Genomic DNA, 27,267 nt, shown 5'->3' with positions numbered 1-27,267 from the left:
ATACACAATACTCTGCAAGATGACTCAATTTCAGTCTCCAGTGTTTCCTTCCATTCAACTTCAGAATAAACCCTCCATCCCATCTGGGCCCATCTTGCCATGGTCCCTGAACACAGATTGCTCCTTCCTGTGTTCCTGTCTTCATCCCTTCTCTGCTCCCCGACTTGAAAGGCCAGCATCTCCTCTCCTCTCAGCTCTTGCTGATGAAACAAGCCCCAGGTCCTCTGAGAAACCCTCAGCTACTTGAGTGTTTGTTTGTTTTTTTCTTCCTTTTTCTGGACTCCTGTCTACTCTATTTGACCCTTCACTTATTATCTTGAACTGTTGTATACATTGGTTCATGATAGAGTTCCCTTTCAAATCAGATTTTAATTTGTATGAAAACAGAGCCCATGTCTTCCAGTTTGGTTGTCTCTTACCCTTTCGTTCTGATTCACCCGGTGCTAAACACAGGAAGTAGCTGCCTAAGAAATTTTACCCTGTTACTTTTGTATTCTAAAATAAAAGTTGTGCTTTATATTTTGTCTGTTTTGCCGCTTGTTAGCTGGTATTGCGGATGCTAAAGTGGTGGGTAAAAAATAAGTACACCCTCATAAAAGTTCCATTTTACACATACCCGTTATACCGATAAAGGCCCCCTGTCCCTCCCACCATTGTCTTTGCCTTAGAGAAATAGGTTATCGTCCTTTTAAGGAAATACTATCACACTTCAATAAAAGTTGTATCCTACAAATCCCTCTTACCTTCACTCTTTCCTGCATGTAATCTAAGATCCCCTCAGATCTAGTTTTGAAATTCAAAGAGAAAAGAAGCAGCAGACTCAAATGCATGTAACAAAAGATGACATAGTAGTATCCTTTTTCTTTTTATTGAAAAGGAATCATTTCTATTCTAGCGCAAACAATGTATATTTTACATCATAAAGCAAGATATAATTTACATATTACATTTCTTATGAGATCTTTATACCTTAAGTGTCATTCCCTTTTTTAATTCAATCACCTCTTCTGGTTTGCCAAGTATCCTGCCAAGTATCCTACAAATCAGCATCTTGTTTGCGGAGGGATTGGGGACACAGATAGCTTGTATGTATTCATCTGCATCTGGGTATAATGATGGTAAGGAACAGGGGTATAACTTGGAACTTTGTGGTCCTGAGACCCTCTGTTGAGACGTGGCTTGGAAGACAAAAGGCTACTCCTCTAAATCATTTGTCAGACTTCTACTTTAAAAAAATCAATCATAAATGAGCAATACTGAGTGTTTGTCCCATGTGTATACTTCTTGATCGGATGCTTAAATAATAGATGCTTTCACAATCAATGAAAATTCCTATGACTGATCTCGGATATTCTTGGATACTCTCAGATATCACTAATTTTGGGTACTCTCAGACAGTGCTTCCCATGCACTGGCAGTAAAAGCCCAGTTTCACAGAGCATTCAGGTTTCGGGTTTGGGGTTTTCTGTTCACTGCTAAAAATGAGTGTGTCAGGATAAGAGCTTCAAATGACTTTGTTTCACATGACCTTCTACCCCTTTACACCCTCTTCGAAGACTCCCCCATCCTAGCAACACCCTGTCACGTGTGACTTCTGTTCCCTGCACTATCATCCAAACTCACTTGTAGCTCTTCTCCCCAAAGCCCAAACTCCAAGAGTTCACCAATGTCTTGGATTGTACTCATTTCACAAAGAATGTTTTAATCTGTTGGACCACACTGTTCCTTTGAATCTTCATAATCCGCAGCAGCTAGTGGGACAGAAGAATTCATTGAGGGACTCTTAAGGAAGCAAGTAATATGTGGTGTTCAGCCAGCCTACATGAAACATCTGTAAGAAATATTTTAATAGTGTGTTAAAAGAAGAGAGGATCAGCTGATGAAAGCAAAATGCATGCGATGGGCTTCCTTCTCTTTGTTAAAAGAAATATAGAATCAACACTCAAAATACATTTTCAGATCGGTGGCTGTTTAGCGGGAAAAAAAAAACCCACCACCGTTCGCTCAACTTGATAGGTTGAAGGGATAGCAAATGTGTGCAGAAAGTGCATCTTAGTCCTTGCCTGTCACCCAGCATTGGCATACTTGGCCAAAACCAATCTAAAGCTTTTTAGTTACAGACCAACCTGGTAAGAATAAAAATAGGTCAAAAATATGTCACAAATGTGTGTATCTTAAATTATTCTTTGGTCAAGTGATGTGTTTTTTGATAGGTCGGTAAATATAAACCTATCTCTCATTTCCAAATACAAGGCTGTAAGTATTTACGGCAAGGTAGCATTGCCTTGCTAGGAAAGAAGGCTTCCGGGTACCATGTCTTTCATTCATGTTGTGTGCTTTTATAGTCCCTTTCCTCCCGTGGCTACAAAGTGCTGCACAAACAGAGAAAACAGGAAAGAATGAAGGAGCAAATGAAAGGAGCCTCACAACACCCCTGTGAGGTAGGTAAGTATTGTTAAACCCATTTTACAAAAAAGGTAAACTGAGGCACGGCATGGTGGTGTAGTTTGGTCTAGTCCACCTGACAAGTTACCAAAGCACAGCTGGAGACAAAAAGAAACAAACAAAGACAGGTCAGTCCTGGCTCACAGCCCTAGGCACTAAACTTTATTTCAAAATACTGTATTAGAAAAAGAAGGGCCCACAGTTGCCTTTTCCATTTTTGGAATTTAGACAAACCTTTAAGTAGTCTATTTAACCATGTGCCTTTCAGGCTCCTGTCAAGAAGGGGCAGATGACTACATGGCTTTCCATCCTCTAAGTGTAATTCCCATGAGGTATTAGGATCTATCCCCATTCCACCAGAGCTCAGGCTCCAAACTCAAAACACTGTTAGAGCCTCAAATAGGCTCTGATTTATTTAAAGCCCAAATGTGAAAATGCGAACTGGTCTCAAACAGATACCCTATCGATTGCTCTGTGGCCTTGATGAGAATTTTATGTAGAGAAAGAAAGGAAACAAGATCCCTAAAAACATCTCATCACTGTAGAGATAAGGACAGTGGTGATGGTGTGAAACTTGCTTTTTGTAGTGTTTGAGAAACTGCAAACTCAAGCTTGCAAGAATATTTTATATATATATATAAAATATATAAATATATACAGTATATATATAAGTGTGCATCTGACTACCCTTAAGGCACTAAAGAGATGTAGGCCATGCCTTTCACAACTCAGTCTTTGTTTTCTAGAGAAATTTCTCTCCCTCTCTCAAGTGAAATATATTTCTTCTATCAAATAGCCCGTGACAGCAAATCATTAAAAAACAACAAATATCTTTAACTTAAGATGGCTGATTGCTCAGATGGGGGTGAGGGGCGGTGGTGATGGTGATATTATCATCTACAGCTTAGAGCTTAAATCTATACCTTATATATAGAGCTTAGATCTACAGCTTAGAGCTTAGAACTAGCCAGACATAGCCAATCACATTGGATCTGCTAAGCCAGTGACCAGATGTGGTACATGATTGCCTTTTTAACAGTAGCTGATGGAAAAGCCATACCATGACTGACAGAAATGGAGACGATGAGAAAGGGCATCATGTCTGGCAATGAGTCTTCAGAAAGACTTTGGCTTTCCAGAAGTTCCTAGAGCTTCTATACAGAAAACTGGGGAGAAGGAAAGGGTAAGGCACTGAAGTTCAAACAGGTCACTGAGGAGACTATAGACGATTGTTCTGAATATATATATGATTTCTTTGGCTGCTGTAGTTTGTTTTTTAACCCATATAATCATGGGGATGGGTGGGCTGAACCTAACTGAAGAAGCTTGGAGTATATTAAAGCAAAGCGCATGAAAAGAAGGAAAAACAAAATTAACACACACAGAAACAAGTGGTGGTGGTATCCCAGAGGGAGGAGAAACATTGATTAACTAATTTTCATTTTGCTCCTCTCCTGCTTTTCTCTGCCATGGTCCCAATATTTTAGTTCAGGTTTTGGTTTGTTTGTTTTTATTTATTTTTTTTTCCAGCAGATGAAGAAATAACAGAGCAGGATAGGTGTCTTATGGTTTTTGATTTCTTCTTAGGCCTGCTTAATTATTTTTTTTTTCCTCAGTTGACTGTTGGCACCTGGTTCCTCTGTAAACTATATTCCTTGGCCTTCAGTCTCAGGTTGGCAATGCTGTTGGCCATGTTGATGCCCTGTGCAGGGCTATTGTTGGCACATGTGGCAGAGTAAGTGGCCATGGCGCTGTAGGGACAAAGGAGAGAGCAGGGAGAACAACAGGCATTAGTTTCACAAAGCCGCAAGTCTGTGCCCCAGACGGATGCAACTCTCAGCACGGGCCAGGTGGGGGCAGGTGGGTTGGATGGATGACCTCTGAGGTCCCTTACAGCCCAGATTTCCATTGGTCTAAGGCCCTTCAGAAAGTGATTGAAAGGGCAGGGGAGAGCAGGGAGAGTAAAACAAGGCAGGGAGAGGTATTTGCTGTGTTGGACACAGTAGTAATCATTCATTTCTGGGGTGACAGAAGAAAGCTGCTTATGTTGAATAGCAGGTATTTCATCAGCTGACCAATTGAAACAGTATTGAAGCTCTCTTCCTGCTCACATCGCCAGCCTGCGGGAGCAGCAAGCCAGAGAAGCGGGCATTTGAAAAAAAAAAAAAAAAACCTAAAAGGCATTTCATCCTCTTCCCTAAAGTAGCTGCCCTTAATTCTAACACATTTTAGGTAATTAATGAATACCATATTAAACAGTGTACTTGAGAACCAGTTGAGCCACCCATTCCTGATTGAATGGTAGGTAGCACTAAGTATAGCCAAATCAAGAGCTTCTTATCCCGACTGGCCTTGATTTTATAGCTTCTTCTCAAAAGCACTTGAGAAGCTCATGATGCCTTCTGGGACAGTTCTTTGGGAAATGTTTAAATCCCCTAGATAAACATGCAAAGGCTCTAGCCAGTTTCAGGATTCCTGACCTCAGAGGTAACTGTTTCTCTCTGTCCTTATTCCTGAGCAAAACCTGAAGTCATTTTTCATTGTCAGAGATTGTAATTAAAAACCTGGAAATACAACTAGACAGAAATGTGCACTTGGTGGTTTTCTGTTATTGCATCCATGAATTTCTTTTGAAGGAAAAAGCAATGCTTTAATAGATTTGAATGTAAATTATTCATTACTGTGTACTACACAGTTAAAAGAGAGCTCATTTTAATTAAGTGAAAATGTTTCTAGTTGTTTCTAAGATTATCAAATTCCCTTTCAACTGAGGCCTGAAATGAGATAGACTTATAAATGGAATGACATGTGCTTCACTGTTGACTGCATTCCAGTGCAATTTTATCAGCCACACAGGAGTTTGTGGCTCTGGGGATCAAGTGATTGACCAGAAAGAGAGAAAAAGTAAAGTTACTCTACAAATAGAAAGACTGTATCATGAATACTTATTTGGAAGACCATATAGTTAATACTTATAGTCAAGACTCACAAGAGCCTATTTCAGCTACTAGCAATTAACCCAGGCAAATTAGATTAATGAAATATAATTAGTCCCAGATCACTAGGTTTTTCCAGAAATGCACATCCTTAATTTAAAATCCTTACAGCACTGGTGTGTGTGTGTGTGTGTGTGTGTGTGTGTGTGTGTGTGTCTTAAGGCAGAAGGAGGAAGATTCAATAGGGTTCCAAAAGAAGCCTATGTTCTTCCATTTCATTCTTGTCTGTTTCACTCTAACTCATTTCTGGGTAGATGATCTTACTTAACCATCTACACAAAGTTATGTTCTCCCACAGAACCTTATAATTTCCCTTCTGGCACTTACTTATTTCAATTCCTCAACTATAAGCTCCGAAGACCCAACACCATAGACTTTGTTCACCACTGTATCCTCAGGTAGAGCTAACATCATGTCTGGCACAGATGTGGCCTTAAGAAAATATTTAATGAGTAGATAACTGAGAAATAGTTGCTATAATTAAACTGTTTCCTCCTTAATGTCATTGATCTCTGTCATGCTGTGAGTCATGATTTTTAAAAGTATTTTACCAATATGCTTTTATCCATAGGAATTAGTCCTTCCTATTGGTTTTGCTATCTTAATAGAATGAACAAAATTGAAGGGACAGGACTAAAGCAGGGGCTGGTGATTGCATATTCTTGATCCTTAAAAATATCTTTTCATAGTAAAAAAAAAAAAGAACAAATATTAGTGTGGATTAGACTTACTCAACAGACTATCACTTATACCACTGTCTACCAAATGAAGCAGAAGAGTCCCCAGTTAAGGTAGGTTTCACTTAGGAGTGAGATAAAAGATCAGAATAACCTGTTAAAATGGGCAAGTTTATTTTTAGTAATATCTCCAAAACTTTCATTTATTTTCAAAACCCATTTACATATCATTCAACTCCTATATGAATTACATGCTTCCATTCAAGACACTACCAGAAATCTATGCAAGCCTGTAAATCTTACACTCAGAAAATTACTAGGATATACTGAAATCTAAGATTTCAATGAAATCAAAGATGTAAAAAGTTAAGAAAAGAGAATTGGATTTGGGAAATGTTCCTAAGTTGTCGAGTATGAAGTGAACCAAATTAACTGGGTTTCTGTGAGAATTAAGTCCTAAAAATGGTTCTTAGTACCATTTAACATGTGTAGGAGAGAAGATGAAATGGTGAGTCATCTGTATTATTTGTTAAACACTGAGAGTCAACATGAAAGACTTCTGAAAAAGAAGGTTAAAACTTACTGAGATGGCATAAAGAAAAAAATTCCCTGATGGCAAATTGTAGAATGTCATAGAGTATTGCACTTTTAAGTACCAGACCTCATTTTCCAAGGGGTTCCAGCCTTTGAGATTCTAGACAAGCAAAGTCCTATTTAATAGATTCCCTCCTTTTTTGATGGTCAAAAGCGTGGTCCATTTTCCTTAGCAGACAAAGGAAACTGGAACCTTGGGGGATTATTTTCATTAACTAAAGATGCTATTACTGTTTTCTAGAAATGTCTGCTGTAGTTGTGACTTCAGTTTCATCTATTGTATAGCCATTTTTGCTATACTTGCACCACAGGTCACTAACTTCATTTGATATTCTAGCCTGAAGGCTTCATATGGTTACACATCTCTTAGAAATACTGAGATTATCTCTTTAATGCCCGCCAGATATTAGCATCCCAAATGAGATAACTGTTGATCCACTTTCCATCTCAAAAACAAATCACTGCAAATCACACTTAAATGTTGCACTGGAAATTGGATTTTCACTGGGACAGTTTCCCTTAAACGGAATCCTGAGTTTCTAAAGTTGAGAAAGTACCCTTGTCCGTGTGTACTGTGATGCCATGATAAAGACACCACTGTATTAGGTGATACTGTGACGATGTGTTGTAGGTAGCCCTCAAGTCAGTGGGGTATGAAATAAAAAAGCAGCTGACATTAATGAGTTTTGCAATCCCCTAGGAGCTTAATAAATGATAACATTTGCACTTTATAAATGATTCAGAAAGTTATAAACTTTTCAAAAATGGATTCAATTTACTCTAGCACATTCCATACCCCTAAGAAATAGGACAAAAGAACAGAGGCAGTCTTCCTTCCTTCCTTGGCCTCTTAGCCAACGTTTGGGATATATAATCCTGCAAGTAGAGACCATAGGGACATTTTGTGCACATACTAAAGAATTACAAGCCCCTGTTCCCTCCAGCAGTTTGACATGGGTCTAGTTTCTCAACTTGCACCAGAAGAGCCATACAGGCAAGCAGTGAGCAGTCCTTTGACACCCTGGTGACAAGCAAGACTTGTGACAGGTCAGAGAAGACAGAATTAATGAGTGGGTACTCTAGAGCAGCTTATTCATACTTTGAAAACAGCATGAAAAGCAAGTTGGAGAGGGACCCACTTCCTAAAGTGACAACACTTGGAAGAGAGCCTTGAATGGCTGCCAATGTGAAAGACTGTTTGTGGCCACCTGTTTTCCATGTCATCAAACGTATAAAGCTCTGTGTTGGGAAAAGAGAGTCTTGAAATGTTTTCTCACAGGACAGAAACCAATGAGGATAATTAGCTATTTTTGACAAATTTTATAGGGCCGTTCAAAAGGTAAAGTGACCCCTCATTCCTATACAGGATCAAGTGTCCCGAGATTAGAAAGTGAGAAAGAAACTATGTGACTGGTATAGATGAAGCACATGATAACTCCAAGAGCCTCCTTACCAACCCTGAGAGGTCTTGTGCATTGGCCCTACCGCCTAAGAACCACCTGTTCCTCTAACAGGATGCAAACATGAGCTGAAACAGGGACTTACAGGATTTGGCTGAAGCATTGTTTCTACTGAGGTTTTAAGAATATATGTTCTTCGTGTCTGTGACCAAGAAACTGCATTGCCAAATACAATGCCTTGAGGAATTAGAGATGAAAAAGAAATGGTTGAACTCCATCTGTCGATTCAGCAGATCTGCTCTGGGACTTGTACAGAGCTGACACATTTAAGCAAGCTTGAGATTTTTTTCAACTCCTTATTTGGAGATGCCTAACAGATGTAGCTCAGCCACAGACAGCAGAATGCTAACCACCAGCAGGGTTTGAGTTCTGTTTGCACTGGGGACAAATCATTTTGGATCATCTCAACCTACCCCAAAAGGTTGTTGGGAGGAGGAACGTGTTCAAATGACTGCCAAACACCAAGGAAGCATGGAAAATTCTATATACGGTATGATTTTAAAACCAGGAAACTTATAAACATCTGCCCCTCTGCTTTCGAATCACCCATGGTGTGTGTCCCACAAATCACAAAACAATGGAGGAGCACTGGGGGGTGGATGGAGGGGGGCAGAAATAATACCTGCCGCAGTTTTCAACTCTAACTTTGTTTTCTCTTTGGCCCTTTTGGACAAATGATGACAAGCTGTTGAAAATTTCCCCCCAAAGACAAATCTGTCAGCCCAAGAACCCTGTGTGTCATCCCGAGATCCTAAGTTTCACCAGCTTGAGGTTTCTCCAAAGGCCATAGAGCTTGAGACATGTGTGACCCTGTCTGTGACATGTGGAGGTTGGAGACCATCTTTCTGGCAGGTTCTTTTGTCTGTGCAAGAACAGACGTAGACTTGCTTCATCTAAGACAGCTCAATACCAGCTTTCTTAGGGACATTTACTTATAAAGAAAGATCCCATAAATCCTTTTCGAAATGATCTTTTTTGATTTAAATAGGCATTTCTAATTTCAGTTTTTAACATTCAGAGGCTGATTTTTTAAAACGTGTATTTAGCTCTTAGAGCAGATACACTTGGCCCCCAGTTCATTGGTAAGCCTTGAGTTTGCACTGAAGGTTCAGTGAGCCTTCTGCCATTTTTAAATTTTCTTTCTAGAGATGTTTTTATATATGGAGCCTTGCATCCTTCTCTTGCCTCAAGGGCTTTTGGATCTCTTCCTTGAAATGCACATTGACTACCTAGGAATCAAACACTCCTGTGAGATACGCAGTACGGAAACATGGCCAGCTCCACCTTAGATGTGAGGCTACATGAGGGACTGGTGATCCAACCAGCCTGGGGAGGAGCAGGAGCCAGGATAAGAACACAGTTCTTTGGACCCCTGCCCCATACCCTAACAGTCATCGAACACCCTGTGTCAATAGCATCAATATCACGTGGAAGCAAATTAGAGATGCAGACCCTGAGTCCCGCTCCAGGCTTGCAGAATGAGTCTGCACTGTAACACGATCCCAGGTGATTCACATGCTCAGCAGTCTTTGAGGAGTCCTGCTCTAGGCCATCAGACTACCCTTAATTTTAGGGACACATAGGTTAAAGGCTCTGGTTCCCAGGATATTCCCCACTTGAGGACCTCACTGCTGGCATTGCTAAGCTGCAAGCTCCGCTTTCTCGAACACACTTCATTCCCCCTTAAACCCTGCCCCCACAGCAGCCACCCTCTTCCCCCTCTGACAAGTTACCTTTTCAGTGTCTTCCGTTAGAATCCGTTATGAAGCCCCTCGTGTAAACAACATCTTGGGAGGGACGAGGATCTATTTTTGAAAGCGTGAAAGGGAGAAATGAGCCAAATGCGTTCAGTGGATGTCAGGCAGCACCATGACCACGTTCAAATGGGGGAGGAGAAGGGTGGGGGAGGGAGCCGTGGACAAGGAGAGCTGGCCTGTCTTTCACTTGTTGCTACTTTTCTTTGAAGCCCAGCCCTCCCTCTGAAATGGGCAGCACAGACCCAACACAGCAGATCCAGGCCATTCTCTGTCTCCCACAGGAGAGGCCATCGCTGGGGAGAGGCTTCTCAACTACTTCATCTAAAATAACAGAAGTCTAAGATTTGGTTGATCCCAGCTCCCCAAGAGGCAGAGCACCAGAAGATTGGTGAGTCTTAATACCTCTGGGGTGATGTATGTTCTTTGCCTACGGAAAACAGAGCTGAGCTAAGCAGTGGGCCTCTGTGCTGAAAACAAACTTCCCTCCACTGGCCGTGGGTAGATAAAGAAAACACCTGCCAGGACAGTAGTGTCTGTGTCGTTAGAGAATGCTTTGCTCCTCTTGGTGACTCAGTTGCCTGCCTGACGTCACCACCTGTAACCTGCTCGAGGGAACGGACGGGGCCCTGTCATGCTATAAATAGGGTGAGCCCTATGTCCCGGGTTATGCCTGTTGTCCTGGTCTAACTATTCATAGCAGTCCGCTTTCACTCTCAAAAGTGTCCCAGCTTGGATGATAAATTATACAGCCACCACTCTGGATATAAAAGACATCCAGAAAAAAAATGTGTTGGCTATTTCCCATCCCATAATTCTGACCATATGCAAACAACTGCTTTGAGCCTTGGTTTCCTCCTCCCTTCTTCCAGGGGAGAGCTGTGGAAGTCAGCAAACCACCCCCCCTGGCAAAACTGTCTGCACACTGTGCCTGGGTTGCATGACCACGCCGTATCAGTCATCCCCAGGGGATGCTCCCAACCCCAGAAGGTGGCTCTCAGCTGCGGGCATGTTGCACTGATTGGAGATAGAGCCTCAATCAAAACGGCAGGTTTCCATGCTTTTCCCACCTCCTGCATTTTACTACAGTCAATGTAATGTAAGGTTTAATTTGAATGACAATATGGTTACGTGGCCAAATATGCTGGACTAAAACAGGGATCACGAGCACTGGGTCTCGTTCTGCTTGCTGAAGCCTTAAACTTGGACAAGTGTTCAGTTTCTTCTTTGGAACCAAAGCAAGGACAGCTAGCACACAGGCGCGTTCCAAGGATTAACCAAAAGAAATGCCTTTTAATGAATGTCACATGTGAGATAACTAACTTGACATATTAGTACCAACAGAAATAGCCCATTAATTTTTTTTATATAACACAAAAGGTCTATCATTGCCTTGGCTTTTCATCACGTGTTTCCTTTTATGTTTCCTAAACAAGACATGTTTCCTATGAAGCTTCAATATGTGAAGCTTCAAAATATGCATTTTGATTCTGAACAGAGCAGAAAAACCTCTGAGTAACAGAACAGCTTTGCCGTTGTTAGAAGTTAATCAAAATATAAACACTTCAGTCAACATTGGATAAAAAACATTGGTTTTGATTAAATTACTGCTTTAAACCATCATTCTACTTCTATCTGGAGATTAATTTATTCTTCACACAGAATACGAACAATCAGATTCTATGCAATTTTTAATTATTTCTTCACAAATTCTGTAGCTAAGAGAAAAATTATATAAAAGTATATCATGAAATGGGTAAAAAGCACTAATTTATAGGATTTAAATGAAAACAGCAGAATACAAAATATGTACACTAAGGCTACCCTATATAAAAGACTGAACTCTAATGGCAAAAATAAACAAACTAGTTATGTTGAGATGGTAGAATTATGTTTTTTTTAAATGTACCTCGTATTTCTACATAATGCTTCAAAATAAAACAGAACATTTCCCAAAAGGCACACACAAACTGCATGTTAATAATTTCAGTTAGATGCCCATATACAAAATACATATGATGGAGGCAATGGAGCTTGAACTTTCTCTGAGGTACAGGTAATCTAACCCAATATTAATGCAGGACGGATTTCATCTCCACCCACACAGTGTACAGCCCTCAGACTCTCACTGGTAAGGACAACACAACAGCCGTCTGCACTGTTTAGAGCTGAGGTGAAAAGTTCCTAACTGCAACCCAGGCAGAAAAAGGAGGAATACTTCCTGGTTGTGACCAAACTCAAGCCAGAGCCCCTGAAACATCAAGCTTTGAATCACATCCATTTCTCAAGCCATGTAGCAAGTCTATGAGCTACCAATATTTATCAGAGCAACAAAGCAGTCTTCCACTTATTTAAAATATTAAAGTACACGTGATTTTACAATGGGTCTTCAAACTGCGTTTTTAGTAAATCCTATGGGAAAAGAGTCTACATTTTAAATAAGGCATACAGATATGACTAATCTCTGGAAATCAGCAAGGCCAATTATATCGGAGAGCAATTGAAATTTCTGATTTCCCACGTATAGGGGTCTCTACTGAGACCAACATAATTCAGGCTAATTTCACAATGGGAGATTTAGAAAAAAAAAAAAAAATCCCAAATACATTTACGGCATTTCTTTCAAGGAATTGATTTGGAACAGAAAGAACATTTAGGTGAGGCCTCGTGCTTCGATTAAAATCATCAACTTTTGAAAAGTATTTGTACATTTCACAAATGTGGCATTTCACATCAGGACTTCAGCTTTAGCTGGGCGATAATCTATAATCAGTTTAAGACCTCTCCTTCAACTGCTAATTAACCTTAACAATAAAAAGGCAAATAAAAGCACAATAAATGAATTTGTGAATACTTCCTCCACTGCAATTGACCAGAGACAGCACATGGCTTTGACCTGTTTGCTAAGAGTCCTCAGGTTTAGGTTCAAAGAAAAGCACTTGGGACACTGACAATGTCTTAGGCACTTGTGTCTCAGCTTCCCTCTGGCAGTAACCTGTGTCATAATAACATGAACAGCGTAATAAAAGGAGGTTAAAAACCTCTCCAAGAGATTGAAATCGTTCTCTGTTATTTGTTTCCTTAAAATGTTTCACCTTTTAAATATAAAATTTTAGCATAAATTATACATTGGTTTTTTTTAAAAAAAACTTCACACAAACTGACCCCCAAAGAACTTCAGATAAGTAGATAAGAATTAGCAATAGAACAGGAAGGTATTTTAGGTCGTAAGACTGCCACACCTACTGACAAGAACCGTAGCCATGCAGGTGACCAGGATGATCGCAGATTTTCCTTCCTTACCTCTCTCCTTCCTTCACTCCTCCCTTCCTTTCCTTTTCCTTCCTTTCCTTGTTTGAATTCAAAATCAGTTTTCCTGTGAAATTTGCCTTTGAGCCTATACTTAGAGCCTTCCATGTTAAATTTCTATGTGAGCATAATAAAACCAATCTATCTTAAATTTGGAAATGGAGTCAAGTTTTGTTCCTGCAGGGCTGCAAGAGGGACTCTGGGCATAGCTTAGTGATCTTTTTCCTTTAGATTCTTCCCCATCTTTGAAACCTTTGCAAGAGTTCCTGAGTCCAAGAGAAGAGTGCTGAGGGCCTGCCCCTCTCTCTTCTGCCCCAAACCCTGCTCCTGGGGCAACTAGTAATCTCCCGTGAAAATCTGGGGGTGTCAGCAAGTTGAATGTCTCTGAAGAGGTTAACCCAGTAAGAAATGTCAGCCAGCTGCACAAGCAGCTTTGCACGTGACCGACCGCTGAGAAACGTGTGGAAGTGGAGCAAGGGAGGGTGGGCCCGTCATTCACCTGTACGGAGAGGCCGTCCCCCAGGAGAGATAATCAGTGGGTCTTGGAGCAGGACGAGGTACAATGGGCTGTTCCACAGCAGTCACGTCCCCTGAGTAGGATTTGAGGAGGGAAGCATTTTTATTGGCCAGCATGGCTCTCTCATTCCTGCGGAATTTGGCTCTTCGGTTCTGAAACCACACCTAGAGGAGCGTGGGGAGGAAAGGAGGGGATGAGGAGGGAGGAGGGAAACAAAGAAGAAGAGGCTACGTGAATAACATCCTGGTTGATTTGACCATATAAATGTGTCCCCAAGGAAGATACAGGGTAAGTACTGGATCCTTCCCAGAACAAGACATATATGCCACAATCCTTCCCCGGTGGGCCACTCAGACAGCCATCGAGGGTGAAGACTCTTACAACCAGACCCTGAGGTACTTCCACAACTGAGCCTCCGGAGGTGAGATCCATGACTAACATATTGGGTTATGACCCCTGTCGTTTTGTAATCAAGAAAAAGAGACAAACCTCATTAGAGTCTGGCCACAGACACAACCACGATCTTTTTCAGTTGTTTTCAAAATTCTTCAAAATATGACAATACCATCTGCTTTCAAAATACTTATTGGACATTTAAAGAAAATTCTCTCCATCACATCCAATGGTGCCTGTGGCAAGCATTTACAAAGCGAGTGGCTCATTTGGAAGGTGCAGGGAGCACCAGCAAAAGATCTAGGGAAAAGGAAGTAAAAGGAAGTAACACAGAAGACAAGCAGACCCTAGAGAGTGAGCTTCCCGACAGCGCCCCTGTGATGGCTCAGCCATGGGGCCCCGAGGACCAGCGTAGGACACAAGCGCCAGCTAGGGTGAGAGAGCCCGCAATTTGTACGTGGGCTCCTAGCAGTCATGGGTTAGGAATGTTTCGGCACTTCTGGCAGGCAAGTCTCCTGATGTTCTAGGAAGAAACACGTAAGGCAGCAATGCAGATGTCAAAGGCTGGAAGTTGACTGGAGCGTATTTTCCGGCAGGGTGTGAGGGATGTGGACCACTCAGCCAGCCAGGGCTGCACCTGAGGACCCAGCAGCATTGATCAAGTGTCACGAGGACCGGGGACTTACACGAGCACATGGCATACATTGCTTCCAGATACCATGGCTGTTCCACACATTAGGCTGTACTGTTTTCTATTTCGGAGCTGAGGGAAAAGGTTCAATGAGATTCATCTGTTGAAGTTCACACACAACAAATGGCTGTGTTTCTGTGCTCAGGGACATCTGACTCATGATCACACACCTCCTCCAGAATGCCACGGAATTCTACTCATTTAGTTACTCATTCAAGAAATCTTTATGGAGTCCCTGCTGTGTTCCAGACTCTGTGCTAATTGCCAGGAATAGAGATGAGATTTACTCCCTGCTCCTAAGTAGCCCACAGTCTATTAAAAGAAGACAGGCATGCAAACTTGAAAAACTGCAAAACAAGTCTTTTAGGTCCAAGTATAGAAGCATATGACAAGGTGTGGGGGAAAGAAAGTCTACGGTGTGGAGCAGGACAGGTGCACAGCCTTCGGGAGCAATATTCACGTGAAATGCCACGTGGCTGGTGCCCCTAGGAGTCGTGTCACTTGAGGAGCCCCGGTGGATGTCAGTAAAGGAGAATCTGGACGTCTCTTTCACACATGCCCGGCTCTTTTGTTTCTCATGTGCCCTTTGCATTGCTATTAGATTTCCAATTTTAAATACAAATGGAATCGTGTTAGCGCCCTGCTTTATAGCATCCACTGGCTCTCCATCACTCACAGAGTTAAATCAAAACTTCTTACCACAGAACAAAGGCTGCTCAGGAATTAGCTCGTGGTCCACCAGCCTGGCCACATCATGCATCACCTGGGCCTCATGCACTAGCCCTCCGTCATTTCCAGCTCCTACCCTGGTCTCCAGACGACTAGACGTATTCAGTTATTTGCCACCTCTATTTATTCACAACAAATGCTTCCTCTGCCTGTGATGGTCTCCCCCTCTTCGTCCAGGTTTCAAGAGACTTGTTTTTCGTGATTTAATTTTTTTAATGTTTATTTACTTTTGAGAGAGAGAGAGAGAGCAGGAGCCAAGGACAGAGAGAGAGGGGGACAGAGGATCTAAAGCGGGTTCTGTGCTGACAAGCAGAGAGCCTGATGTGGGGCTGGGACTCACAGATGATGAGATCATGACCCGAGCCAAAGTTTGATGCTTGAATGACTGAACCAGCCAGGTGCCCCTGTTTTTCAAGATTTAATTTCAAGATTTACAAATCAGCTCCTTTGTAAAGTGGTGTAGTGGAAAGAATGTGACTTTAAAGTCTACCAGAGTTGGATAAAAATACTGGCTTTATTACTTTAAAAATGTGTCATTGAATAGTTATCTAATGTCCCTGATCCTCTGTTTCCTACCCAAATGGAGAAAACAATACTCACAGGGCTGTTATGAGAGTTGGCACAGAATGGGTGCTTACTATATGTGTATTCTCACACTTTTTCACCAGGCAGATTTGCTCATTCCTTTGTCTGGTCTATCACTAATTCTTGTATATTCCATTAGTGTGCGAATCATCTTACTATATCATAACAGTGCGGCACACACATCTATTTTCTCTGCCTCTAGTCTATAATACCCGAAAGGAGAGGGCCAATGTGTTACTCATCCCCAGCAAACCAAAAACAGTTCAAAGAGTATAATAGGTGCTTGATAAATGTTTGGGGGTGGGGGAAAAAGGAGAGGGAAAAGAAAGAGGAAGGAAAAATGACTTTCACAAAAATGATAAGGACCTCCATCTAAGAGGATTCACAGTCTAGCCGTGAAAGCTGGCTCACATACAAGTCAATATAATATGTGTCCTATTGTGATAAACGCCATAAAGAAGGCCAGAGTCAGAAGGGAGTGGTTCAAGCTGGGGAAGGGCAAGACTTCACAGGGGAAGGATAAAGTTGTACAGATAGAATCGTGTCCTGCTTGTATACGAAAATCCGCAGTTCTGAGAGGCATTGGAACATAATAGGGGAGGAAAGGAGAACAAGAGAGTAGTTTCAACATATAAAAAAGCATTCATTTATTGTTGTACTGGGAGCTAGAGCAACTCACAAACTGTTCTTTCACATTAAAAAAAAAAGGTTATTTTCCAGCTTTGCCCCATCCAGGTTTCCTTATTTACAATTCAGATCACCATGTCCAGAGTGGTACTTCAAGGTACTGGGGGTTATTGGTCTAAAATGACTCATTACACTATTGTAGGCCGAGCCCGGGGCACAGAAGTTAGGGGGATTTGAAGGGAGAGAAAGGGACTGAAAAGTGGAAATACGAGTGTGTTTGGAGAGCTGTGGTTAGCTGCACAGGGGAGGAGGATGTGGGAAGTCAGACCTCAAGGTTTCGCTTTGGATGACAGAATCCAGACAGCAAAACTGAGTCTTGTCCCTGTAGATCCTGCGGGTCTCTCTCACCTGAGCTGGGAGGAATGGCCACTCGGTGCCGAAAGCTTCACACTTTGTCCTGACCCACGTGGTACCATGGGTCTCGGCCACTTCCCCTTTCGTGGCTGACCCCTTTTTTTTTCTCCTGGGGGGCACTTCTAGGTGAGGTGGATGATTCCCTATGAGGAGAACTCTGGCAAAGTTTCTCGCCAGGCGGAAGGGACCTCCGGGACCCTCTCTGTCAACTCAAACAGTGTCCCTCACAGTACACTGCCTGTCAAGCCACAGGCTCCACCTCAGCACCCTCGGGGTCTAGTCCAAGCCCCTGTCAGTCGAGAGATCTGTCATCTGCCGAAGGAAATCCCTCAAGCTCAAACTGAACACAAATATACAAACAATAATTTCCTCAAGAAGACAGGACAGATTGGTCTAATCCCCTCCCACCTTTATCAAAATGGCAGCCCATCCCTGGCTAGATGAAGAACAATGAGATCTTTACAGCCTGCAGAGGTAGCAGAGGGCCCGTGGAAAAGCACTTAGCCATCAGACTCTTATTTATTCAAAGTGTACTCCAGTCCTTAAAAGCATGAACTTGGCACGGAGGAGGGCACTTGTTGGGATGAGCCCTGGGTGTTCTATGGAAACCAACTTGACAATAAACTGTATTTAAAAAAAGAAAAAAGCATGAACTAACTTGGCACATCTGCACTCAAACCGGAGCTTTGTTACTTCCTAGCTGCATGAGGCTGGGCAAAATACTGTAACCTCTCTGTGCCTCAATTTCCAAAACATCTGCAAGGTGAAGAACACTATCCACCTCACTGAACTGGTGTGACAATTAAACAGATGGTTTATATAAAGGACATAGAACACTACTCAGCTTATAAGGGTTCAAGTAGTGTTAGTTATTAGTGTCATCATTAGTACTAATCCCAGCTTGTGTTATTTCTAGATGCCTGGATCGCAGTTGATGTGTCGTGGAATTAATGTTAGGAAGACTGCTGTTCTCTCTCTACACTGTCCGACATGCCTTCGCCCTTCCTCACTTCACAGAAACAGAATCATCTGCCAGAACATGCTCTTAGAGCAGTTCCTAAATGCAAGGTCTTTGATGTGCTCGTTTCCACTGCCGCCAGTGTCCATAATCATGTATATTTATAATACATTTCTTGAAGGTCTGTACGTTCCCAAAGTCTGGGAAGGAAAACTGGGGTGGGCTGCAGAGAATTCATCTCAGGGGCCACCCTAACGCTCAAACTGAAAGCTGAGGTGGGTGCAGAGTCCGCTGTTCTGAACGAACTACACTGTCTATCACACGAATCTGAAAGGGCAGGCAACAAAGAGGAGGAGTAAGCTGTAGCAAGGCACATTGTGCCTGCCTACGAGCTTCAATCTGATTGTTAAAAACACTAAAGCTGTCCAAAGAAACGCCGTTAGGATCTGATTCTGCCTCATGCTGCCCCTTTAGCATCTTTCTTAGCAGCAGCACCTGTTCAAAACCAATGACTCGGGTTTGGGGGCTGTGTGAGGCGCTCCTTTGGTTACCTGCACTCTGGCCTCAGTCAGGTTCACCCGGCGGGCGAGGTCCTCTCGCACAAAGGCGTCCGGGTAGTGTGTCCGCTCGAAGACGCGTTCCAGAGCCTGCAGCTGGCTGCTGTTGAAGGTCGTCCGGTTCCTCCGCTGCTTTCTCTTCTTCTTTTCCTCAGAGTTCAGCTGGTCATCTGGAGCAGAAGAAATTGATGCTAAGGAGCTGAAGTCCATGTTACACTCTTGCTGAATACCTATGGTAAGGGATCATCGAATCTGCTCCCGTTCTTATCAGAGTGTTAGAACCCGATGCCCCCTTCAGGTGCAGATGCGGGTACTGGCACGCTTGAGTTCACAGGCCAATGACCTCCGGGGAGTTCGGATATTTGACTGTTGCTTCTAAATCTGGGACCAGACCTGACTGATAGGGAGACATTTCTTGCATGTTCCTTGAACCCTATTTTGTCAAGGATGTCTAAAGGAAAATCTTACTCCTACCCACGATCTCTAGACTGATCTAGAGATGAGGGAAGGATAGATTGCTTTGGACCTTATTTGCCTTATGTTATATTATGTTCATTTATACAATTTCATAACCAAGGAAACCAACGATTCCCTGCTTCCTTCTTCTCCACATACCCACAGAAACACAAACGCAGCGTTTGTAGAGGAAAAAAAATGAGTTCAAACTGATCAGTATGATTCCTGTTTTACCACGCATTCTCTTAGAAACAGCAAGTCATTCCTGACTGCACCAAACGCAGTCAAGGTTCCATGCTCTTGCTAAGGCCAGCTTTGGAGGCCTTGGCCTAGATCAGGGATGGTGCTCCGACACAATCAACCCAAGCCAACATTGGCCTAGGATGCACCCGAGGAGAACGTAAGCATGGGGAACTGTACTGAAAGACCTCTGAAAGAGTTTCACCCAAACCTCGAGTTCTAGGGCCCTGAGATCTTGGGAACCTTTGGAGAATCATAACCCCAAGTTTTCACCCATCAAGATCCCCCTCCCTGCCTGTTTTCCACTGAGGTCTCCCAAAGGCACCTTGGCAAGCTGGTCATCCAGCCTGCTCTTGGGAGTAAGAGGGTCTCGAGCTCCCACCCTGCTTCCCAACTCAGCCCAAGCAGGAATGATGGATGTGTGAAGCCGAGCGGAACACCTCTGGTGCTACCATCACCGCCACGCCATCCAGGTGAGGCCCAAGCCACAGTAAAGGCTACGTAGTGCTCAGAGATTTATCGTGCAGGGGTGCGGAGGCCTAAGACATGTGCTCTGCCTGGTGAACTGGACATACACTTCCAATGGTCTTTCCCTAAGAGTCTCAGCCCAAAGAAAACCAGGAATGAGTGGGAAAGCAGGGCTTGGCCACTTGCTCCATGTTCAACAGAAAATAGCTCTCAGCCATGTTTTTTCCAACATGTGAGGTTTTCCTGACCTCTCTGACAAGAAACACACAACACACTCAAGAAACGTGACTAGCATGAATCATGATGTCCTGGAGAAAAATGACGCCTACCTGAGCTGTAATATTATCTAGATTTGGGTGTGGATTCAAAGCATAGCTTAAATCCAAGAGGTCCTGGCCCCGATCTCCGAGTGTCTGACAACTGGGGCCTCTACATGGGTTTGATCAGGGACTCCATGAGTGCTGCCTTCCCAGAATAGATACTTGGGATAAAAACCACACATTTCCCCCTGGTTATTTAAAGCACCCAGGTATGGCAAGTGCTTGTTGAATTTCTTTACAAGGAAAATGGGAAACTTTTCTCATCTTTAGGAAACTGTTTCTGTTGGGAAAAAACCCCCACAGATACCAATCTCATTCTTCTAGCTAAGGGGGTGCTGACACCCATTCCCTCAGCCTCACAGTTGACCACCTCCCTGTTTCTCCCATTTGTGGTACCCCAACCAGGAGCCCCTCTTTGAAGATGCTGCTGGGACGTTTTCAATTAGAATGTGAGATTAGTAGCATCCTGAGAATGGAGGCAATTTAATTATCATGATCTCTGGGATCTACCAAGGCCTGGAACATTCCAGCTAACATCCTATTCAGCTATCAGCGAAATCCATTTGCAACGACATCTACACTAGAATTCGCATACCCGGGATCAAACAGCTCTCAGTAGTTGCCTCACATCTGTGTTCACCTTCCCATTTAAATATTGGGAGGCTTTCCTGTTTTTTGCATTCTCTTTCCCAAATCTTTTGGTCTACAGTTTTATCTGTCTTGCACTTCAGGTCTCTCTGGGTCACCCAGGCCTTTTTCATAGCCGTACCACCTGCATTTCATGCTCCTATTTACCAGAGGTCTGGGGAAAAAAATGCTTAGCTGCTATACCTGTCCAGGACTGAGACCAATTAGATGGACCCTAGGCTATTATTTTCATTCCTATCAAGGAAATCCCTTCTTAAGCCAATCCCATGATCTACTTTCTCCCTCAAAGAAGCCTTCCTCAGGTATAACCACAGATTCTAAATCCCTTCTTCTGTTTTGTAAGCCTTTTCTTTTTGTACTGCCAAACTGTGATCAAGGACAAGAGTACTTTACATTTTGTTCTTAGTACTACAACCCACTACATAATCTCTTGGTAGTTCTTTGAAATCTTTCTCTGTTCATTCAAATTCCACCAACTGTCCACCATAAACCACGAGCTCCCCTAACGTGGGAGTAAGGGAAATGGAGAATTATAGTTTATGACACAGAATAAATAGCTATGATGACCTGAAACAATTCCAGCGAAAATTTCCCACTGGATGTTCTTGTTGTTTTTAACAAATGAAAACACCAGTCCAGATCGTGTTGAAGGTGCGAAAAGACACACAAATAACAGGGGCCCATGGAGCCTGGATCTGGCAAACGTCCTCCAAAGGGCAAGGATAATGGAAAGAGGCAATGAGTGGGCAACAGAGACAGCCTGAGCGGCAGCCCTTGGCTCGTCTGTCTTTGCTCACTATCCACAGACTGTGCGTTCCCTGGTTTCCTCCAAGAATACTGAAGACAGGACCCAACACGGTCTCCTGGGCAGCACGAGAGGAAATGTAAATATTGCAGAGGTTTATAAATGTGGGGCATCTGAAGGGCCTGTGATAAACTCCTTTAGCAGATTCTGGACTCTGGTTAAATAGAGAGGAGAGAATGCAGTGTACTTTTATCATTGCAGGTAAATCATCTTTCTTGTAAAACCAATTACTTAGAGAGTTGATTTTGACACATGCTGCCCAAGGATACAGATGTCCAACTGGACTTCGGGAAGCATCTCCTGTTTTGAAATTCTGAAGTGGTAGGAATCACGATGCTGCAGAATAACCAAAGAGGACGTGGATGGATTTTTCTCAAGGTCAATATTTCTAATCCAAGGTGTTTATGGATTTTATGAAGGATTCTGTGTTTTTATGTATGCTGTGGATGATTGGTAAATTGTAAGTTTATAGTTACTGCCATGATTTCTAACATGAAGATGGATTCAGAAATCATAAAACATTGGTACCAAGTGAAGTCAGAGAAATTGTCTAATTCAGCCCCCTTATTGTATAGATGAGGTAAGCTAAGCCTTAAAGGATGAAGCGACTTACCCCAAACTACAATACCAGCTGTCACTGAGTCAGACCGAGAAGCCAGGACTTCTAATTCCACTCCAGTCTCAAGTGCAAATTACAATAGTTATATTGTATGAAACACCCAAGATGTAAATAAAAAGCACTACTCTGGGAAAATTTTCTGGGAAATACAGGTTTTTTTCAGATGAGCTACATAAAGAGGGTCTAAGATAGAGGGTGCCTGTGTATCACATGTTGTCATTTCTACCAGAAGAGTCATTTAAAAATGTAAACAGGCTCATCTAGAATAGCTACTTTGGTCCAGATGTTCTTGAATTTTCTTTTTCAGTGGCCTCTGAAAGTCCCTGCTTTATCAATTAAACATGTGCAGTTTGTACTGTGTTTTGCACAGTAGTTTTGCACTGCTTCCATCTTCTCTCCACATCCATATCAACCCTTCTTTTTCTTAAACTGGGACACAGTTCAACATCTCTGCTTCCTGTGACACATCCCAAATGTTACCTCCTCTAAGACTTTGCTGATAATTTCTATCCGTATTGACCTCTCCATTCTCTTAATCCCTACATATATTTTAGTATATGACCAAACACTTTATTTTAGAGTGGGGAGAAAGGCAGAGAGAGATAGAGAGAAAGAATCTTAAGCAGACTCCATGCTCAGTGGGGAGCCCAACTCAGGGCTTAATCCCATGACCATGGGATCATGAACTGAGCCCAAATCAAGAATGGGACACTCAACCAACTGAGCCACCCAGACTCCCCTAACCAAATACTATTTAAAAAGTATAGTTTCATTCTTTCTGTATAAATGTTTTGTCACTTTGATGCACTCATATATTCCTGTAGAAAAGGTGTAGGGTCACTTGATAAATGACATGACAATAAAAACTTAAGAGTCATGGTAGTAATTGTAGCACAGAAGTAGTCTCAGAAAATTAGAACTGTTGGAATCATCTGATTTTAAAGGGCTGGATTCCTTTTATTCTGAATTCCAATTATTCTTTTTAACAGTCCGTAGCAAATAGTTACGTTAACTATTTAGGTTAGGTTACGTTAACAGTCTCTTTTGTTTCTGGATCACTTTTCCTGTGGAGGAGAGAAAGTGTTTACCGTTTCTTTTTCAAATAGGTTAGTTGTGATCAGATTTAGGCATGAGAAAAATCTGTGTGGTTTCTGATTCCTTTGTAAATGCAGGAATCTATCTTTAATTTTTATTCCTTACTAGAAAAGCAGCCCCAAGATAAATGAAAGGTTTCAACGAGCAGAAGCACAGGCGAGAAAGAGATGCTAAAGAGGATGGTGTTTGCAATGGATCAGGATGTTAGGACACGTATGAGCTCTGGTCCTGAAAAGAGAGCCCCTAAGTCATAGGTGGGATGTCCCTTGTGCATCCAAACACAAGTTAAAGGGAACACCAGCTCTGTTCTTGGCTCTGGGCTGAAATTCACAGTGAGCTCCACATATGGCTGCCGGAACTTCCCTGAAGGGTGGGTGGGGAAGACAATGTGAGGCATGAGAAGGGCCATCCTCAAACAGGAGGACCAGACAACACACCGTGACCCCTACTCTCCATGGTGCCGCACTCGCCATGCAGACTTCATTAACTCCCAAAGACCTCAGCCCTCTTTCTGCCCTGCATCTGGTGGGAGATGCCTTGGAGATTCCAAATAGGTCAGCCAAATGTAATTTAAAGGTAGAGCAAAAACATATTTTAGGACTCAAATCTGAAGAAAAATGTGTTTCGTATGCCTGAGTCACATCAATTTGGAAAGAAATCTGATGCAAGAAGATAAAACGCCAGCTTCAGTAGCAGAAACCAACCACCACATCAAAGCTTGTCTTCTTCCTTTGGGTTGAAAACATGGCAGGCAAGTGGATTTAAAGAACAGCCCGCTGATCATTTTATGGGCTCGGAAGAATGTTTTCAAAGGAACTTCCATTGCACAACAACTACTTACTTTAATGGGATTTGTGTGGTTCGGGCCCTGCAACCTTTGGAGAATTGAAGGGAAGTATAATTGCAAAAGCCACTAAAAACTGTTTAGCTTTTATTGCAAGGCCCATGAAAAGGAGCAAGATACAGCTGTGGTATTCATTTGAGTTTCTTTGGTTACACTAAGCTCCAAATGCAATTAGAACAGCATCCTTTTAATATGTGCCCCAATAGACGGCACATGGGTCATTGAATGGGGGTGACTGTTACAGTGTAGAAAGAGCTCAGTGCATCACAATGACCAAAGCCACGTTCAGCAGCACATCCACTCCTTCTCAAGAGCATACCTAGTATCCTCCACCACCGAACCCCAGCAACCGTCACGAGTGCCCAGGTCTCTCCTTCCTCATTTGGGTGCAGCTGCCAGGCCCTGAACTTCGTGTGATGGTCCTTGATGTGTATATATTTTTTTCTTTACGGTCAACTTGGCAAATGACCCTCTTTCTTTTTGGTCAAGTATCAGTCCTAAACCTTAGAAAAGAGCCTGAAAACACCTTAAATGTAATTTGGGGGACATCTGTTCTTTGGAGAATAAAATGCTCTAAAAAGTGTGAAATATTATTTTTGATAATGTTGACCCAAAAGCTGAGTCAGCAGCTCTGTGCAAAGCTACAGTGGTTTTATGCAGATGTCGCTCAATGTTTATCTCTCTCAGGATAGCTGACTCTCCTTTGAAAGACAGAACTCTGAAGAATTTGAGGTATCATGGATCCTGTATTGCTTTTGACTCTGTCTCACTAATTTCCTTGCCCCTCACTTGGACCAATACTTTTCCAAGGGACAAAATTCTGAGTCATATTATCTGCTGTACTTCTCTTAAGACACTTTTCTGAAAAGATTCCTGATCGGAACCCCAATGAGACCCAATATAAAGCCAGCTGCCTCATGCAGTCCCATACCGGAACCCTAGTTTTCTTCTGAGACTAGGTGCATAATTTCCCCCATGCTGGCATTTTCCATGTGGCTCTGACTCTATTTTATTTATTCATTTTTTAAATTTAAATTCAATTAGTTAACATACAGGGTAGTCTTGGTTTCCAGAGTAGAGCCTGGTGATTCATCTCTTACATAATGACTCTCGAGTCTAATTTAGATAGTAACCTCAGAGCACAAAGTTTATGTTTGTATTCAATTGAAGCTCTAATCAATGCTCAATAGATACAAATTAGTAGTCAGATGTAAACTATCTGATACTGGAATTATTATTACAGGAATCCAGCGGCTGAACGAGTACCTTCTCTTTGATGAAAATAAAATTCTGGCCAAAACTCAAAATGTTTCTTTGAGAAGTAAGACAGAAACTCTTAATGTTATAAAAGAGAATAAAACATTGTTGCACCTGCAAAAAAATAAAATAAAATAAAATAAAATTCTGGCTTCAGATATGTAACCTACTCCCAATGTTTCTATAGATAAATCACTTATATATTTATTTTCAATTCATTTCTAGGTGTAAAAAAAAACAACACTGAAAAATTAGAATTTTTCCATCAGACCCACCTAAACTGCCACTGGGAAGTGGGCACAGTGAAAGGGAGAAGTTGAACTGGCTTCGGAATTAGGATGACCTGTCTTCTCACCCCCTGGCTGTGTGGCCTTGGGTAAGACACCTTCATTCTCTGAGCCCCAGTTTCCAAAACAATAAAACAGAAGTCTACCTACCTTCTAGGGTCATTTGAAAATGTAATGACCACACAGAAGGCATATAGTCTGGTACATAGTGAGCATTTGGTAAGCAGCAGATTTTATATAGCTACTTTTGCTGTTACAGTTTCCCCTCAGAGACAGACTGCTCAAAACCACCACTGTTGTTTCTTTTTTCCTTCTGTTCACTGTTTGTGGGTATTTAATCAGTAACATTTCTATCATAGCAGAACAGTGGAGAAAGTGAAAAAACCACTCACATATGTGAGATGGCTTTGTTCATTTGAAGGAGTGCAGGATTGCGACCTAGGGAACTTGAAAAATGAATAAAAGCCTTAAAAATCAAGATCTGAGACATGGTGGTTGACCAAAACTTGTACCATAGATGTCATGCACAGACATTTGTCCACAAAGCCCCATTTGAGACATGTCCTGTTGTTAGTCAAGACATTTCTAACAAGACATTTTTCCTTTCTCATTCAAATTTTGAGGCAACGTTCAGAAAGCAGATCAGCTCTACACTCCAAGACAGGGAAGGCGTTGGTATCTTTAACAAGTAATCTCAACTAGAAACAAATTAAAAAAAAAAAAAAAAGAGTCAGGAAAAAGAAGGCCCAGGGCTAATGCCAGGCTATGAAAATTCAATGATATCCCAGCCTGTTTGCCTTGGGTTGACTAATTTGGTTGCCACATGTTTAAAAACACAAACTTGGGTCATATTACTCAATATTTATTCAGGGACTTTTTTTTCCCCTAAATGTCTGAGCACTTTGGTAAATGCCAAAGGGATGAAAAGAAAACCAAGAAAGGCAAAGTTATGGGGAAAAAAGTGAGCTCTGACTGAGATTTTAAAAGCTTTCTAAACTTGCAGTATTCCAGGTGTGTGGTCCCCGTGGTAGTGCTGGTATTTCGAGTGGGATTACAAACACAGCTCTAGACGAGACATAGGCTCCTGGTGCCATTTTTTCCTTTGTAGTGAAATTGTTGTCATTTTGTAAATGACACAACATCAATCTTGACATTAGCAGTAGAAATTGGTGTCTTCATGGGAGGTAACCACCGTGGTTTTTTTTTTTTTTTTTTATGATTCAATTTTTTTGGCAACAAATTTTAACGGTTCTAAAGAAAAAGGTGGTACAAAAACAGTTTTAAAAAAGCACAGCTGAAAGCAAAGAGCAATGAAGGACATGTACCTCATCAGTGAGTAAGCTCAGCTCTTGGAAGGACAGTAGTGATGGAACAACACCCTTTTAGTTGGAGAAAAACACAATTATGAGGCATTTAAATGCTTGAGAGTAGAGGCATGACTTGCACTTCCTTAACTTTTTCATGTCAAGGGTTTTTTTCCTCTCTCTCTCTCCTTTTCATCTCAAGTTTTTTTTTTTTTTTT

At 42.1% G+C, this 27,267-nt stretch overlaps 1 protein-coding gene across 1 annotated transcript in view; it reads right to left on the bottom strand.

Moving 5' to 3' along the window:
• Positions 1–897: 897 nt before the first annotated feature.
• PRRX1 (paired related homeobox 1) overlaps positions 898–27,267 on the bottom strand; it is a 74,535-nt gene continuing 48,165 nt past the window's right edge. The window contains exons 3-5 of the mRNA XM_077779905.1: positions 18,701–18,876; positions 13,735–13,916; positions 898–4,196 (exon numbers count right to left, since the gene is read on the bottom strand). Of these exons, the coding sequence (XP_077636031.1) occupies positions 4,058–4,196; positions 13,735–13,916; positions 18,701–18,876 (497 nt within the window). The 3' untranslated portion in view covers positions 898–4,057. The remainder of the gene's footprint in view (positions 4,197–13,734; positions 13,917–18,700; positions 18,877–27,267) is intronic.

This window comes from Crocuta crocuta, unplaced genomic scaffold, assembly GCF_008692635.1.
Source record: "Crocuta crocuta isolate KB4526 unplaced genomic scaffold, BGI_CrCroc_1.0 scaffold322, whole genome shotgun sequence".
NCBI classification, from domain to species: domain Eukaryota; kingdom Metazoa; phylum Chordata; class Mammalia; order Carnivora; family Hyaenidae; genus Crocuta; species Crocuta crocuta.
Note: the sequence above shows the minus strand (reverse complement) of the source record. Positions and strands in the feature narration are given on the sequence as shown.